The 15351-nt window shown below is 42.8% G+C and overlaps 2 protein-coding genes across 4 annotated transcripts in view; both read right to left on the bottom strand.

Annotated features, from left to right (window-relative positions):
* Positions 1-14065, bottom strand: part of MYLK2 (myosin light chain kinase 2) — a 53305-nt gene extending 39240 nt beyond the window's left edge. Inside the window, exon 1 of the mRNA XM_020990702.2 lies at positions 11893-14065. The gene's annotated coding sequence lies outside the window, so the exon portion shown is untranslated. The remainder of the gene's footprint in view (positions 1-11892) is intronic.
* A 770-nt stretch (positions 14066-14835) lies between these two features.
* Positions 14836-15351, bottom strand: part of TPX2 (TPX2 microtubule nucleation factor) — a 60467-nt gene continuing 59951 nt past the window's right edge. For all 3 annotated transcript variants that reach the window (XM_020990698.2, XM_020990696.2, XM_020990697.2), the window contains exon 17: positions 14836-15296. In XM_020990698.2, coding sequence (XP_020846357.1) covers positions 15186-15296 — 111 coding nt within the window. In that variant the 3' untranslated portion in view covers positions 14836-15185. The remainder of the gene's footprint in view (positions 15297-15351) is intronic.

Genomic DNA, 15351 nt, shown 5'->3' with positions numbered 1-15351 from the left:
GTAGGAACCAAGTATGAAACAGTCATCAGGCTATTTTGGGAGGGAGAGTGCATATAGGGTCTTTTGTGCCTCTTCCCAGAACAAGATCTCATTCAACTTCATTAACACATAATCCATTTTTTTTTAAAGAGGAAAGCCACAGCCACTAGCTAGAATATGGGATCCACCAAAGCGTCTGAGCTCCCAGCCAGAAAACCATTATTACCTCAACCCAAAGCTGGAGAGGAGAGAGAGATCAAGCCTCCCACTGCTAGCACAGGTTTCTCACACAACCCGCACTCCCCTCTCTAACACCAACAGTAGGAAGACACACAGGACAGGGCTGACCAAGAGTCAGGCAGGTATCCTAAGTCAGCTAGGTGGACAGCAAGAAGAGTCAGATGCATATTGAAGGGGAGGTAGGCAATAGGTGGAAATCCGGAAGAGATCAGAAAGGTATCTTGGTTTAACCAGGTACTGGGCAGAGCCCAGACAGGCAGACATGTCTGGAAGGTTCAGGCAGACACATGTCAAGGGCCAGGAAAGCAGTAAATGAAGTCCGATAGGGGTCAAGCGGAGCTCAGCAAGGGGGTGTGGGGTCTTAGAAGTCAGAACACTAGCAAACAAGAGACAATGACCTGAGCTCTACTATAGAAGCCAAAGATGTTTGCTACAGGCCAATCTGGGGCTCACTGTGTGTTCTCAGAATCCTATGAGTGTGGCTGACTCCTGGACCGCTACATCTCCCAAGAGGTTCAACAAGCAACCAATATGGTTATGGCCATTCCTGTGCAGAGCCCTAACATAGAAAATATAGATGGGTACCCAAGCAAAGAAACCTCAGCTCTCTTCCCCTCTTCCTCATGGCACATGTCCAAATGAGTCACCAGGCACGTTGTTTTCTTTTTTTTTTCCTCTCAGTACCTCTTACATCCATCCCTTTTATAGATTCACACAATCAAAGAATGTTAACATTGGAAGGAAACTCTAAAATAACCTTATGGTATGGATGACAAAGCTGGGGCCCCGAAAGCCATTGTGAATGTTGGCTGCTCAGCTCCATAAATCCAAAGATGGCTCCCAACCCTCAAAGAGCTTTCAATCTGCTGGAGAGAGTTGGAGGTTATGTCACGTACACAGACAAGTAAAAGGTAGAACATGGCGGGAGCAGAGGCGAGATCCAAACTGCTTCAGGAGAATACGAAGAGAAAGAGATCAGTTTGGGTTGGAAGGGAACGGGGCATCAGGAAAGAATCCGTGGACATGGCAACATCTGAGTGGGTCATGAAAGCAGGGAAAGATTTCAACAGGCAGAGATGAAGAGGTTTCATATTCTATGCATGGGAGAGAGATGACGTGACTATGTGGAGCACACACAGCGCAGGGGTGGGGGGCAGCTAGGTGGCACAGGGGATAGAACACCAACCCAGCAGTCAGGAAAACCCAGGTTCAAATCTGGCCTCAGATACTTGAAACTTACTAGCTGTATGACTCTGTGTGACTTAAACCAGACTGCCTTGCCGAAAAAAAAAAAGGCATTAAGAAAAGGAACAGTGTGAGAGAAGGTGGAGAAGATAGATTTAAGGTTAGATTCTAGATAGCTTAACATACCAAGGAGTTCAAGCTTTATCTTAGTAGTAGGGAGCTATTGATAGTTTTTAAGCAGCTCTGTGATATCTGGTCAGACACAGGTGTTAAAAAATTGGCATCTTCGGGAAGGATGGATTAGAAAAGGGAAAAGACAGGAGGAAGGAAGATCAGTTAAGAACATTACTGATCCATGGTAATGGTTCAGTCTCTAGGGGAATGAAGAAGGGCCATAGAGAGTGTCCTGTGACTCACATAGGTACAAAAAACGGGAGTTACTCTCCTTCCTGAGAAGCTGAAACCCACCCCCATCCCCCTTAAGCTGCTGTTTCTCCTGACTTAGGATTCATATGTTTTAGAGCTGGAATAGACTTTGAGATCAACTCTTCTCATCTTACAGAGGAGGAAACTGAGGCCTAGAGAGGGGAAATAATTTATTCAAGGTCAAACAGCTAGTAACAGAGATAGGATTTAACACCAGGTTCTCCCATTTCAAGTTCAGTGTCTTTTCCAATTTACCAGGCTGATTTCCCTGTTTCCATCAATGACACCATCATCCCTCAAGCCCTTGAGACTCAAGAACTCCATCATCTTTGACTTGTACCCCCTCTACATTCCTTTAATAACCTCTGTGGATTCATGTGTACGTCTTGTCTCTCAACTACCAGTGTAAGTTTTTTGAGGGCAGGGACTGAGCAGATAGTAGACATTCACCACTGACATATTGAACACATTGATCCTGAAATCTGAACATTTGGCATTCAAGTACTAAAATTCCTACCACTTACTCTGATCTTAGGTACACCCCCAGAGCATCAGTCATCGAGTTAGAGGCGATGCAGTAAATGCTAGATGTGCAATCATAGGACTGTATTTCAGTCCTAATTTTGCCACTTAGTTGCTATGCGACCTTGGGCAAATAACTTACCTTCTCTGGTCTTGTTTCCTCATCTATTAAAAAAAAAAGGCATCAGACTAGATATTCTCTAAGGTTCTTGTCAACTCCAAATCCTATGTCCTACAGAATAATTCCTCCCACACAAGGGGTGAACACTCACTGGGAACCCCCAGACAACGGCAAGCAGATTCTTACATCTCCTCCTCACATCCCACCCCCACCTCTCAGAACTCCTGCGACCCAGTGACTACATCCAAACATAGCACTCCAGTGACATCAGGGAACCAAGGTCATCTCGACACACCCTACAACTACTGAACATCTCCCTATAGGATCAACTGGAAGGAAGATACCCTAGACCAGGCAGGCCCAGTGCAGCTGTTCCAAGGATAGGAAATGTCCAAGGAATAGACTTGGAAGCATCACTATATGAAGATATGAAGTCTGGGGTTGGGGGGGGGGTAAGGAGATCATGGAAGGGGAAGGCAAAGCGTAGCCAAAATGCTGGGGCGGGGAGCACAGGCCAACCAACTTGGCTTTACCTGGACTAAAAGGCATTGCCGAGACACCTGATCCCAGGAAACAGCCCAAGAAGTGAGGAATGCATGTTCTGTGCTGCTGCAGAGGGTGTCTCATTGGATTATCTGCCATTGTGCTATTTATACCATTTGCTTGGGTCCGTTACCATAAGAACCAGGGTGGACACAGCCAGGCTTGAGCTGTTGCCCATGGGCCCTGCTGAAATCAGGATCCAGGCAGAGAGCCTAAGAGGTGGTCTTCCTGCCTTTAATCTCTCCCTTCTACAATCCACTCTACGCATGCTGCTCAACTAAGTGTCGTAAGGCACCTTTCTGATCACCCTTTGACTACTGACAAAAGTATGCCGGACCTGGCATTAAAGTCTCCTCCCTCCACAGCATGTCTCCAATATGCCTCATGCAACAAACATTGGTTGTGGGCAGAGCACCGCGTTAGGAGAGAAAAAATCATCATTTACTAATTCCTCTCACTGTATTCTTATACTCCAGCTATCTGGACCAGTTCTCATCCCCACCTCTCCCATGCTCACAATATTCCCTGAAACTAGAATGGCATTCCCTTATCTCTAACTATCCTGTCTCAGATACCCAGACACAGCTGGGTGACCCTAGGCAAGGTGCTTATAACCTTTTTCAATTTTAGTTTCCTTGTGTGCTTCAAACTGTGAATATGATCAATACAGAGAAGCATAGAAAGATTTGCTGGTTCTGATGCAGAGTGAAATTAGTAAGCATAGCCAAAAACAAACAAAATGCACATAATGAGAACACCCAAGAAACAATCAAAAGTGAATGTTGCAAAATTACTACTAAAAAAAAAAAGGAGGGGGCAGCAAGGCAGCACAATGGAAAGAGCACCAGGCCTGAATTCAGGAATACCTGAGTTCAAATCCAGCCTCAGACACATAACACTTACTAGCTGTGTGACCCTGGGCAGGTCACTTAACCCCACTGCCTAATCAAAAAAGAAAAAAAAAAGCATGGCTCCAAAGAGGATATGCCCACCCCCTCCTTTGCAAGATGGGCATTCATGGGCATTTTCAGACTTTTTTGATGTATTGATTGCTTTGCCGATTTTTTCCCTCTTGTTCCTCTTTTTCCTTTAAAAATATCATTTGATGTAATGAATGGCTCTCTGGGAAGGGAGGGGAAGGGATACTGGAGAAAATTCTGATGATGTGAAAAATGAAAGATAGATAATATATATGTGTGTATATGTATGTGTATACACACACACACACACACACACACACACACACTGAAAAGGAATGAAGTCCCTGAGAAGTTCTCAAGGATAAATAAAGTAGGGCTGGTAAGGAACCTGGCCACGGAAGGATGCGACCATGTCCTGTCATACCAAGACATCCCATCTAAGTAAGCTCCTTGGAAGCAGGATTCATGCCTTATCTAAACTCTGCCCTGAGATTGGGTCATGTCAGAAATTATATGTCCTGGCTCTGGAAACCATAGGAATCTTTTAGTCTCTGATGCAAACAGAACCCAGAAAGGTTTCTCAACTGGCATCACAGAAAATTGCTCAAGCAATCTGGTATGGTCCCTGGACGCATAAATCAATCAATCAGCATTTATTATGAACCTATTATGTGACACCCACTGAGCCAATGCTGGGGATACAAAGACAAAAATAAAAGGGCCCTTCAGAAGTTTACATTCCATTGAGGGAAATAACATGTACACAAATATATGCAAAATTGATTCCAAATATATACAAGATAACTTTGGGGGCCGGGGATAGAGTAGAGACACAAGCAGCTGGAGGAAATAGGCAAGCCCATGTAGGAAGTGTCCCTGAGCTGAGCTTTGAAGGAAGGCAAGGATTCTAAGAGGCAGAGGAAAGGAGGTATGCATTCCAAACCTGGCAAACAGCCTGCACAAGCAAAGGCAGAGAGCTGGGAGAAGGAATGTCGTATGTGAGGAATGGCAAGGCGACCAGTTTGACTAGATCACAGAATGCAGGAAGGAAAATAACATATGATAAGTCTGGAAAGGTAGTCGGGAATAACTGTGAAGGGCTTCAAAGGTTAAACAGAAGAGTCTATATTTGACCCTACAGATAACAGGGAGGCACTAGAGATGACTGAGCAGGGAATGACATGATCACACCTGTGCTTTATGAAAATTACTTTGGTAACTGTGCGTGGATTGGAATGGGGAGATACTTGAGGGGGAGATCAATGAGAAGGATATTATGCTAGTCCAGGCAAGAGGTGATGAGGGCCTTAACTAAGAAGCCCTGTGAGAAAGGAACAAATGCCTGAGACGTTGTGAAAGTAAATTGGAAAAAAAAAAACTTGGCAATTGATTGGACGTAGGGTGAAGACGAATGAATAACGGAAGTTGACTCAGGGTACGAACACGTACGACTGGATGGATGTGATGCCCTAGACAGAAACTGGGAAGTTAAGCAGAGGGGTAGGTTTTAAGGATAAACTCGAGTTGTTTTGGACATGTTGAGTTTGAGATACCTAAAAGATATCCAGTTCAAACTGTCAGGCAATTTTGGTGAATTACGGCTGTAGCTGAGGGAAAAAATGGATATAAAGATCTAGGAGTCATCTGCAAAGAGATAACTGACTCCATCGGGATTGATGAAGTCACTGAGAGTGTAAAGAGAGGAGGACCCAGGACAAAGCCTTCTTGGTACAACCATAGTTAGAGAGTGCGACATGGACGACGATCCAGCAAAGAACCCCAAGAAATGGTCTGGTAAAAGAAGAGAAACAGGAAAGTCGTCTTGAAAACCGAGAGAGGAAAATGAATTCAAGAAGAAAGATTAATAAAACTGAGTATGCTGCAGAGAAATTAAGGATGAGGGCCGAGAAAAGGCTACTGGATTTGGCAATTAAGACATCATTGGTAACTCTGGAGAGAGCAGTTTCCCTTGAGTACTGATGCTGGAAAGTAGACTGCAGAAACATTAAGAGAGTGAGAGGAAAGGAAATAGAACTGGAAGCCACACTAGTGCATAGCTTTTTCTAGGAGTTTAGCCATGAAAGCGAAGAGCGACAGAAGATGAGAGAATCAAAGGGATGTCTTTTTTTAAGATGGAGTCCTGGACATGTCTACAGGCAACAACAAACAACATAGAAGACAAAGAATAAAGATTAGAGAGTGTTCATGGCCTGTATTCATTCTTCTCCCCCCAACCTATACCTTGCAGATGCAAATACATTCTGCAGACTAAGAAAAGTCATGGGAGAACAAGCCTACATGTAAATAAAAGAAACATTCAGGGGCAGCTAGGTGGCTGGCGAAATGGATAGAACACTGGCCCTGAAGTCAGGAGGACCTGAGTTCAAATGTGACCTCAGACCAAACATTTGACACTTAACCAGCTGTGTGATCCTGGGCAAGTTACTTAACCCCAATAGCAAAGAAAAAAAAAAAGAAAAACATTCTTTTAAGGAGAAAATGCCATGTTGAGCAGATAATTGAATAGCTCAAAACTCTTTAATGACTCTTTATGACCCGAGGGATAAAATTAAAATTCAAGGTTTTCCAGCTTTCAAGGTCCTCTACAATCCCGTACCACTCTACTTTTCTATCCTTATCTCCCAAAACTCCTTTAGCCAAACTGAACTCCTTGCTGCACCAACCCTCTTCCCCCCAAAACACATAGCCTATTCTTTCCTACTCCTGTGCCTTTGCTGATAACATTCCATAAATCTAGAAAGTGTTTCCCTTTCCTTGTCAACCTGTTAAAATTCTATTCATCCTTCAAGCTCAACAACCATCTTTTCCAGAAAGCTTTCCTTGGTTGTTCTAGTTTTGCAACTCATTTCTGCATTTGTGTGTGTGTTCTATAAGCTTCCTGCAAGCCTTATTTAAATATCGTCCAAGCCTAGCACAGAGCACCCTGAAGATAGTGGACACTGAATGTATATTTGCCCAACTTGAATTTGCCTGAATTTCACCACCAGCCTACAAAAAGGAGCACGAGCTGTGCTTTATTCACTTAGTTCTGACCCGTGTTAAGTTCCTTCATGTATACACGAGGTATCATTCCTCCAGAAGCCCCGTTCCCGGCTTTGCTAACTGTCGCTAGCCTCCTGTGGTTGGCACCGCCCTGCACTCTGCAGCTTTTGGTAAATCAGCAGGGGCTTCTGGCAGCCCCTGGTGACACATACCCAATGACAGTTAATATGGTCTATATAACTCAACTATGATCCTATCCAATTCACACCAGCCAGCGGGGGGGTGGGGGGAGGGACGGGGACGGGGGACGCGGACGCACAAGTATCCAATTTAACAGTCACCTGCTCCTAGTCATCCTCATTACCCAAGGCACTTTCATTTTCTCCCCCGTACAACCAGGGGAAATGTCCTTATTCCCAGTCACCATGGATCACTTGTTTGAGTCAAATTGCAGAGCAAAATAGAAACAGCAAGGTAAGGTACTAATCCTGCGGGTGGCATACAAAATGGCGGAAGCAGTGAGAAAGATCTCAACTCTAACACACACTAGCTAAATGACCTCGAAGAAATCGCTTTTTCTCTGCACCTATACTTTCTCATCTATAAAATGAAAATAATATTTGCACTACCATCCCTGGGTTGTAAGGAAAGAGCTTTGTTGTAAATCTTAGAGTTCTAAGGAAATATGAACTATTCTTACGATGATGTCCTTAAATATGAATGGTTAGAAGAAGAGGTTGGTCAGTGATCTAGCCAGAAGAAAAAGATATTCCACATGCTGAACTGGCATCCATGAAATATTAAAAGAATTTAAGACTTCTTGTGTGGTGGGTCATACCTGAACAAGAATTGTACAAGCTGGGAAGGTTTGAACATGTTGCAATCTGTCCTGGTGGAGGATCACAGCATCATCCAAGTCAATCAGGAAGCCAAGGCCACACTAAACAACTCTGTAATCAATCGCACGATTGCCCTGAATAAGCCTTATCCAATGAGATGACATGGTGGTGCATGCTTAAAATCCTTGCTACCATGGGTGCTGAGGCTGGTGGCTTGCTTGAGTTCAGGAATTCTGAGTTGCAGTAGGCTATGCTAAGTGAGTGACTGTAGTAAGTACTGTACCGAAATGGTGAACCCCTATGAGGAAGATGGCACCACACCGAGGCAAGCCAGGTCAGAAACGGAGCAGATCAAAGTTTCAGTGCCGTCGGCAGGGACACTGGGACAGCAAGTGGTCACTGCACATCCAGCCTAGGCAACGTAAGAAGTACCCGTCTCAAAAAAGAAAAAAAAAAATTAAACATTTTGAACATTGAGCCTTTCAAATCTCCCAAGGTCAAGGGACCTTGAGAAATATGTCTGCATGCCAGGGAAGCAGATGACAGTCAAGAATTGATCCTTGGAGTGATCTAGATTGTAGTTTTATTTCTAGAGTAGTCCTTAAAGAGTCATCCAGGGAAACATTTTGGCTTGCTACAGATTTTACACTCAAGTCTATATGGAAATAAAAAGATCAAATGAATTTATTAGCTATCCTCCCACAGGGATGGACAGAGCTGGTGGCTGAGGCAAGAATTTAAAGTGAAGACTACCAGAAAATATTTTATTAGCAATACACCCAACATTCATATAGCGATGTGTTAGGTACTGTACTAAATGCTTTCCATTTGTTATCTCACGACAATCCTGGGAGGTAGATGCTATTATTATTCCCATTTTAGACATGAGGAAAATGAAACAGAGGTTGAATGAGTCACCCAGGATCACAGACCTAAGAAGTATCTGAGGCTACATTTGAACTCAGGTCTCTGTGACCCCAAGTCAAGCACTCTATCCACTGCGTCACCTAGCTGATATTTATATGAGCACTTTAGGGCTTCCAAACACTTGACCAATATTCTCTTATTTTATCTTCACAGCCGCACTGTGAGGTAGGTGCCATTATCATCTCTATTTTACAGATGAGGAAACTGAAGCTGAAAAGTTGTGTCTTGCCCAGAGTCATACAATATCTAAGGTGGGTTTTGAATTCAGGTTCAACTGATTCAAACTGAACGTAGTTTCTTAGCAACAAGTTTTCTTGGTGATACAAGAACTATCATCCCCATTTTGAGGAACCTGAAGCACTGATAAATTAAGTGACTTGTCTTCTCATCTGTGGTAAAATTTCAATCTAGCATTTGAATTCAGGTCTCTGGGATTAACAATGCTTTCCATTACTCCATGCTGCCTTATACAGGGCAAATTCAAATTCATTTTTAAAATTAATTTTTTTCAACTAACAAGCATTTATTCTTTCTCTTTCATGTTTCCCCTCCCCCATCGGGAAGGGAGAAAAACCCTAGTAACAAATATGCATGGTCAGGTAAAACAAATTCTCATAATGACCATATCCAAAACTGTCTTTCAGTCCATTGCTTCTGTCAGGAGGTAGGTAGGATTCTTTATCAACAGCCTTCTGGAATCACAGTTCTTAAGGCAAAATTGTTCATTTTAATTGTTTTCCTGGTTTTACTCCCTTCCTCTGCTTCAGTTCAAGTCTTCCCACATTTCTGTAAAATCATCTCCTCTGTCATTTCTTACAGTGCAACAGTATTCCATTACATTCATATGACATAATTTGATCAGTAGTTCCAACTGATGAGCAATCCCTTAGTTTCTCGTTCTTTGCCACCACAAAGAGCTATTGTATATTTTTTAGCAATATAGGACCTTTTCTTTTTCATTTGATTCTTTGTCTTATAGGCCTAGAAGTGGCACCGCTGGGTCAGAGGAATGTTCAAATTCACTTTCAAGTCACCTAGTGAAGGTGTGAGTCTAAGCATGCGGGATTCACTTAATCACAGAACAAGTGAAAACACTACCTCAGCCTGTTTTCACACCACTGTGGATGGAAACATCTCCCACTACAAAGTTTAACAGGTCAGCCTATTGCCAGCTCAGGAAATCTTACACTGCTCAGGGGAAAAAAACAAAACAAAACAACAAAACACATTAAAATGAAAACAAGGAAGCAGGTGAAAGTAGTGTGGTATGGAGAAAAAAGACCTAATCTCAAAATCCACCTCCAGACACTTACCAGCAATGTCACAATCTCTCAAAGCCTCTCTCCTTACTTGTAAAAATGGAGAGAATCCACTATACGCCTTAAAAAACTGGGGGGGGGGAAGGGGCAAGGGGAAGTGTGCTTTATAAACATTAAAATATTATATAAACGAGTTAAGAGTAGGGATAACACTTAGTTAGAATTCTTGTTTTTTTGGAGGGGGAGGGGGTGGCCATCGGGTTAAGTAACTCCCCCAGGGTCACACAGCTAGGAAGTATCTAAGGCTGGATTTGAATTCAGGTCCTCCTGACTCCAGAGCTGGTGTTCTATTCAATGAGTCACCTAGCTGCCCCTTTGGCAAGAATTCTTACAGCACATACATAGCTGTATTTTTACCCCCACATGGTATGGGGGTGTCTTTGCAATGGTGTCAGGAGGTTGCATTGGCAAAACTTTAGGAAGAGGAAAGGTTGGTTACTTGTTACCCTCCTAGGAGGCTCCAAGACTTAACCTTCCTTACAGAGCCAATCAAACCATTCCTCGGCTCCAAATCTTTCAACGACGGCCACTTTTTTTTTTTTTGCGTACTAAAGGAAAACAAACTCCTTTAAGACCCTTAATTGAACCAGGCCCCATCCTACCTTTTCTACTCTTATGTCACAAGTTGCCACCACATATTCTGAGTTCCAGCTAAAGAGAATCCTATTACTCTCATTTTTCTGCTTTTATCACCACAGTACCTTGTGCCCAGAGCACTCTCTTCCTCACTGGCAAAGCTGTGGTTTTGTGGCAAGGACACTGGGCTTGTGGTTGAAGGCCACTGGTTTGAATACTGGCCTTGCTGCTTACTACACTGGATTCTAAGCACCGTTCATTATCTCCTCTACTAGAGGGTAAGCCCCAGAAGGGCAGGGGTCATACAGAGCTAAAAGGGGCCTCCCAGACATAATCTAAGCCCCTTCATCTTACGAATGAGAGGCCACAGCCGTGCTTTACCATCACACACATAGCAAAGCAAGGATTTAAACCCAGCTCCTCTGACTCCAAAACCAGCAGTTTCTCGACTACCCACTGCTTTCTTTAATCCAGCAGTGTTCTGCTTAACAAACGCCCACTGAATGGAACATTCTCTACTGCTGTCCCCTCCCCCTGCAGTGAATCGTCAGAATGAAATGGTGTTTGCCCTTGTCAGGCCCCCCGGGGAAGCTAATGCCTTTAGCATATAAGAATGGTGACAACCGAGCCCAAGCCCAGCCTCTCTCCCAGGGGATATGAAGGAAGCAAGCAAGCTCTGGCAATTTCAATGATGCTGACATTTCCTCTGACACATTAGAGAGATGTCATCTGAGAGAATGAAGGAAAACAAACAAAAAACACAAATGACTTTGCCCCTTGAATTTCAAGCCAGCGCCGACACCAGCTCTAGCTGGATAACAAACTGTCCTGGAATACTTGGCTGCAGATCAAGCATGCCAGCTCCCTGGTTACACCCTCGTCACTGCCCGGAGCAGAACACACTTTAACCTTTCAGCTCTTTCCATAGGTTTGAGCAAGCTCACCACCAGAGTCAGGACTTGTCCCATCTCCAGGAAACTTTATATGTTGTCTAAATTGAGTGTCCCAGCAGGCTGCACGGCAGATGGTAGCTCCAGATTCAGAATGTTAACAACGTTCCTACCTGAATCCCTGCCACTGGGGGGCTGTAACTCACCCACTCTGCCTCTCCAAAAGGAGAGGAACCCAGCCACGAAGTCCACTGCTTCTTAACTGCCTCTCTGGTGACAACCTGCCTCAGCATGGCATGTGCAGACGGAAAGGAAAAAGTGGTCAAGCCCTCGTCCTCCCAGGGGGCACACTGCTCAAACCCTAATCCCCAGCCAGCTCAGTTGCTTCTACAGGGGTTCTACCTTTCCGTTGGCTGCTGTCACACAACTGCTTCGAGGCTGGTTAGGTCTGAGGCCATTAGCCAAAAGGGATAGAGATGACCACAGAGGGAAACTGAAACCGTACAGAAGCAAATAAGAGCAGTGTTTGGGTCTCAGATCCACCAGGTCAGCACTTTCCAAACAAAATCTGGCTCAAATGCATTGGACAGACATACATTTTGGTCCTGAGGCACTGGAAGTGCCTTGGGATTAAGGGAAGTTGGGAAAAATCGGAGAGCAAAATAAGAGAAAATAAAGACCCATTTTAGATGGAAAATTGTCATACGTAAGTACGTTTGCTACAAGCCTTCTTCAATATTTCAAGTACCTGCAGCTTTATCACTCCTCTCCACCAGTCCTCTGAAATCATTTAATGTTCATCAGTGTGTTAATTTCAAAGGTATTCAACATTTTAATAATGTAATTAAGGGTGTAAATTGTTCCCTTAGTTCTTTCTTCTCTGGGCATCAAATTCATACCAGGCTTCCCAGGTTTCTTAGCAACTTTCTTCTTCGTCTTTTCTTATGGTAAAACAGTATTCCATTACGTTAATTTATGACAATTTGTTCAGCCATTCCAACTGACAGACAATCCTTAGTTTCTAGTTCTTTGCCAGCACAAAGAAGGAACTTTTCCACTTTCTTTGATTTCTTTGGAGGTACAGGCCTAGTAATGGAATTGCTGGGCAACAGGGCATGAATAGTTCAACAATTTGATGGACAGAGTGCCAAATTCCTTTCCAGAATGATTAAACCAATTCATAGATCCACCAATAGCATATTAATGTACCAGTTTTCTGGCAGCTCCTCCCAACTTTGCCAATCTGATGGTTGTGAAGTGGAATATTTGAGTTGTTTTAATGTTCATTTCTCTAACAATTAATGACTAGAACATTTTTTCACATGGCTATAGATAGCTTGGTTGCTTCCCTTTAAGACTGCTTGCTCATCTATCAACCAGGGAATGGCTCTTCTTAAAATCTGAATCAAGTTCCTTATAAATTTTGTAAATGAGACATTTGTCAGAAAAACTTGCCGCTAAGATTTTTCTCCACATTAACTGTTTCCCCAATACTCATGGGAGCACTTTTTGTTTTTGGTAGCCAAGAACTGAACACAAAATAGGATACCCATCAATTGTGACATGGCTAAACAGACTGCGGTACATGAATGAAATGATTATAGATATAATCAATATGAAGAATTAAAAGAAAGACTGGAAGACTTACATAAATTGATGCAGACTGAAGTAAGCAGAATAAGCAAAGTCATACATACAATGACTACAAGCAGAAAGGACAATAAAATGAAAATGAATATTGTGCGATTAAAAAAAACAAATCAGGACCCAGAGAAAAGAGAATACATCTTTTCTTCACTGCAAGATGGGAGAGATATAACTTATAGGGGTGAAAAATTACAAATTACTGCCACTCTATTTATTCACTAATTTTTTGCTCAGCTAAAGTTTCTCTCTTTTCTTTTAAAATCTTTATTACAAAAGAAGACCCAATGGGATAGCAGAAATTAAAGGCACTGATTTTTAGACATTTAAAACAAAAAAAGGGCTTGATGTGGCCAATTTGGTAATGAGCCTCTTCAAATTTAATTAGCCCAGTTCTTGGTGATGTAGTCCAACGCTGGTCCCATGTTTCACAAGACCTTATAGCCTGAAGAACTCTGGGTCACACCCATATGCCATGATGAGGAAGCTAATCATTTATTTTTAGAGTGGAAAATAATGCTAGTATTGAAATTCTCTCTCCCACGGAATCTCTCTTCACAACTATCAAATTCCAGGAGGGGTCCCACTGAACCCAGAGTTTGGACAACAATATAGTCAATTTTTGCATCATCCCATCCTATTATTCTTTCCTATTAGGTTTTTGGCAACTCACATAGACACACTGTGAGTTACCTACTCAAGATGGCTCCTGAATCATGTTGGGCTCAAATTAAATCTGTTCATACAAACACAAAGCTTCGAGGTCTACATCCTGCATGGCATTTAAGACAGGACTGCACAACCACAGACAAAAATTTCTTAAATCTTAACCTATTAGAAAATGTTATGGTTAGCATGGACTTAAATGATTAGTTGTCAATACCAGCTGATAGCCAACAAAGACTAGCACAAGTAACTTTTCCTCCCGTCTGAACACCCCAAACTATTTTCAGAGTTTCCCTGGGCCCAGTTTAGACTTACCAAAAAGAACAGACCTCTCCTGCAATCTCATAAATACAAACAGGCAGAGTATAAACAAATTTATTTCAGGGGGATGCAAATTCTGACTCACTATAAATGATTAGCTATTCAAGAGTGGAACGGGGTCCCCATCACACAGTGCTTCAATAAAGGTGGGATAACCACCTTTCGGTAGTCTTGTGGATGAGACATCAGGTACGGCAGCTGGATTAGATGAGCCCTCAGGCTCCTTCCAACTCTTCTTAGAGATTTTATTAGACTGTCCAGGCTCTTTTTATCTTTTTTGCCCCCAATCCTGGCTTGTTGGCAACACCACAGGAAGTGTGTGTCTTTTGAGAGGGCAGGGGGTGGGTCTGGGGAAAGAGAGAAAAAGAGATGGAAAGGAGCTCAGATCCATTAAATGTTTCTCATGACAGCTCCGGCAAAGATACGGTATATGAGCTTTAGGTGATGGCTACAATAAAGTTTTCTGGAACATCTGATGAATTTAATGTATCCACCTGGCCTTATCACTCATTAGTATAAATAAAGATTTGCTTAGGCTAGTTTTCTCTCTGTTAGCAACTGAAAGCCAAGAGTTCGTGATTAACTACCTATCTCTAGAGCCAACCCTACTCTCTTAAAAGAAAGCAAAGGATGGGAAGAGAAAGCAAAGAAAATGAAAAAAGCAAAGCAGTTGAGACAGAGATCCTGACCTCCAATTATGATTCAAGCCGTGGGTCTCTATATTTAAGTATCTTTATTTTCTTGTTTTAAAAAATAATGGACTAACAGGATACATATACTCTGCTGAAAATGACACTAGAAGAATTAAGACCCACGTTAACGGCCAACCCATGCTAAAAGGAAGCAACTATGTGGCTAGATTAGATATAATCCATTATGGGCATCAGCATGGTTTCTTTGCATTAATTACGCAGCTGGAAGTCTTTAAGAGTGAGGCACAGTTAAGACAGTTGATAGAAATGTGTCTGACACGCCCAGTGGCAAAGCATGAAAAGACTCTTAACGTGAACTATGCCTCTACCTCCCACAAGGAAAGAACACACACAAACACAGGAAGCTGTGGCTTAACACTGGAATCTGGTAGAAAACTTGGGAGATACTGGTAAGGTCAAGGGCTGCTCGCTGGGCTTCACTTCCACACCCTGGTATCTTCGGATAGGATTCGCCTTGTGTACCTATAAGAGTACAAAAGAAAAAAACAGCAATCAACTATTATGGGCCTGTTATTCA

The sequence above is a fragment of the Phascolarctos cinereus genome, unplaced genomic scaffold, assembly GCF_003287225.1.
Source record: "Phascolarctos cinereus isolate Bilbo 61053 unplaced genomic scaffold, phaCin_HiC Scaffold_2;HRSCAF=192, whole genome shotgun sequence".
In the NCBI taxonomy this organism is placed as follows: Eukaryota; Metazoa; Chordata; class Mammalia; order Diprotodontia; family Phascolarctidae; genus Phascolarctos; species Phascolarctos cinereus.
The sequence above is the reverse complement of the archived record's forward strand: the minus strand, read 5'-3'. Positions and strand labels throughout refer to the sequence as shown.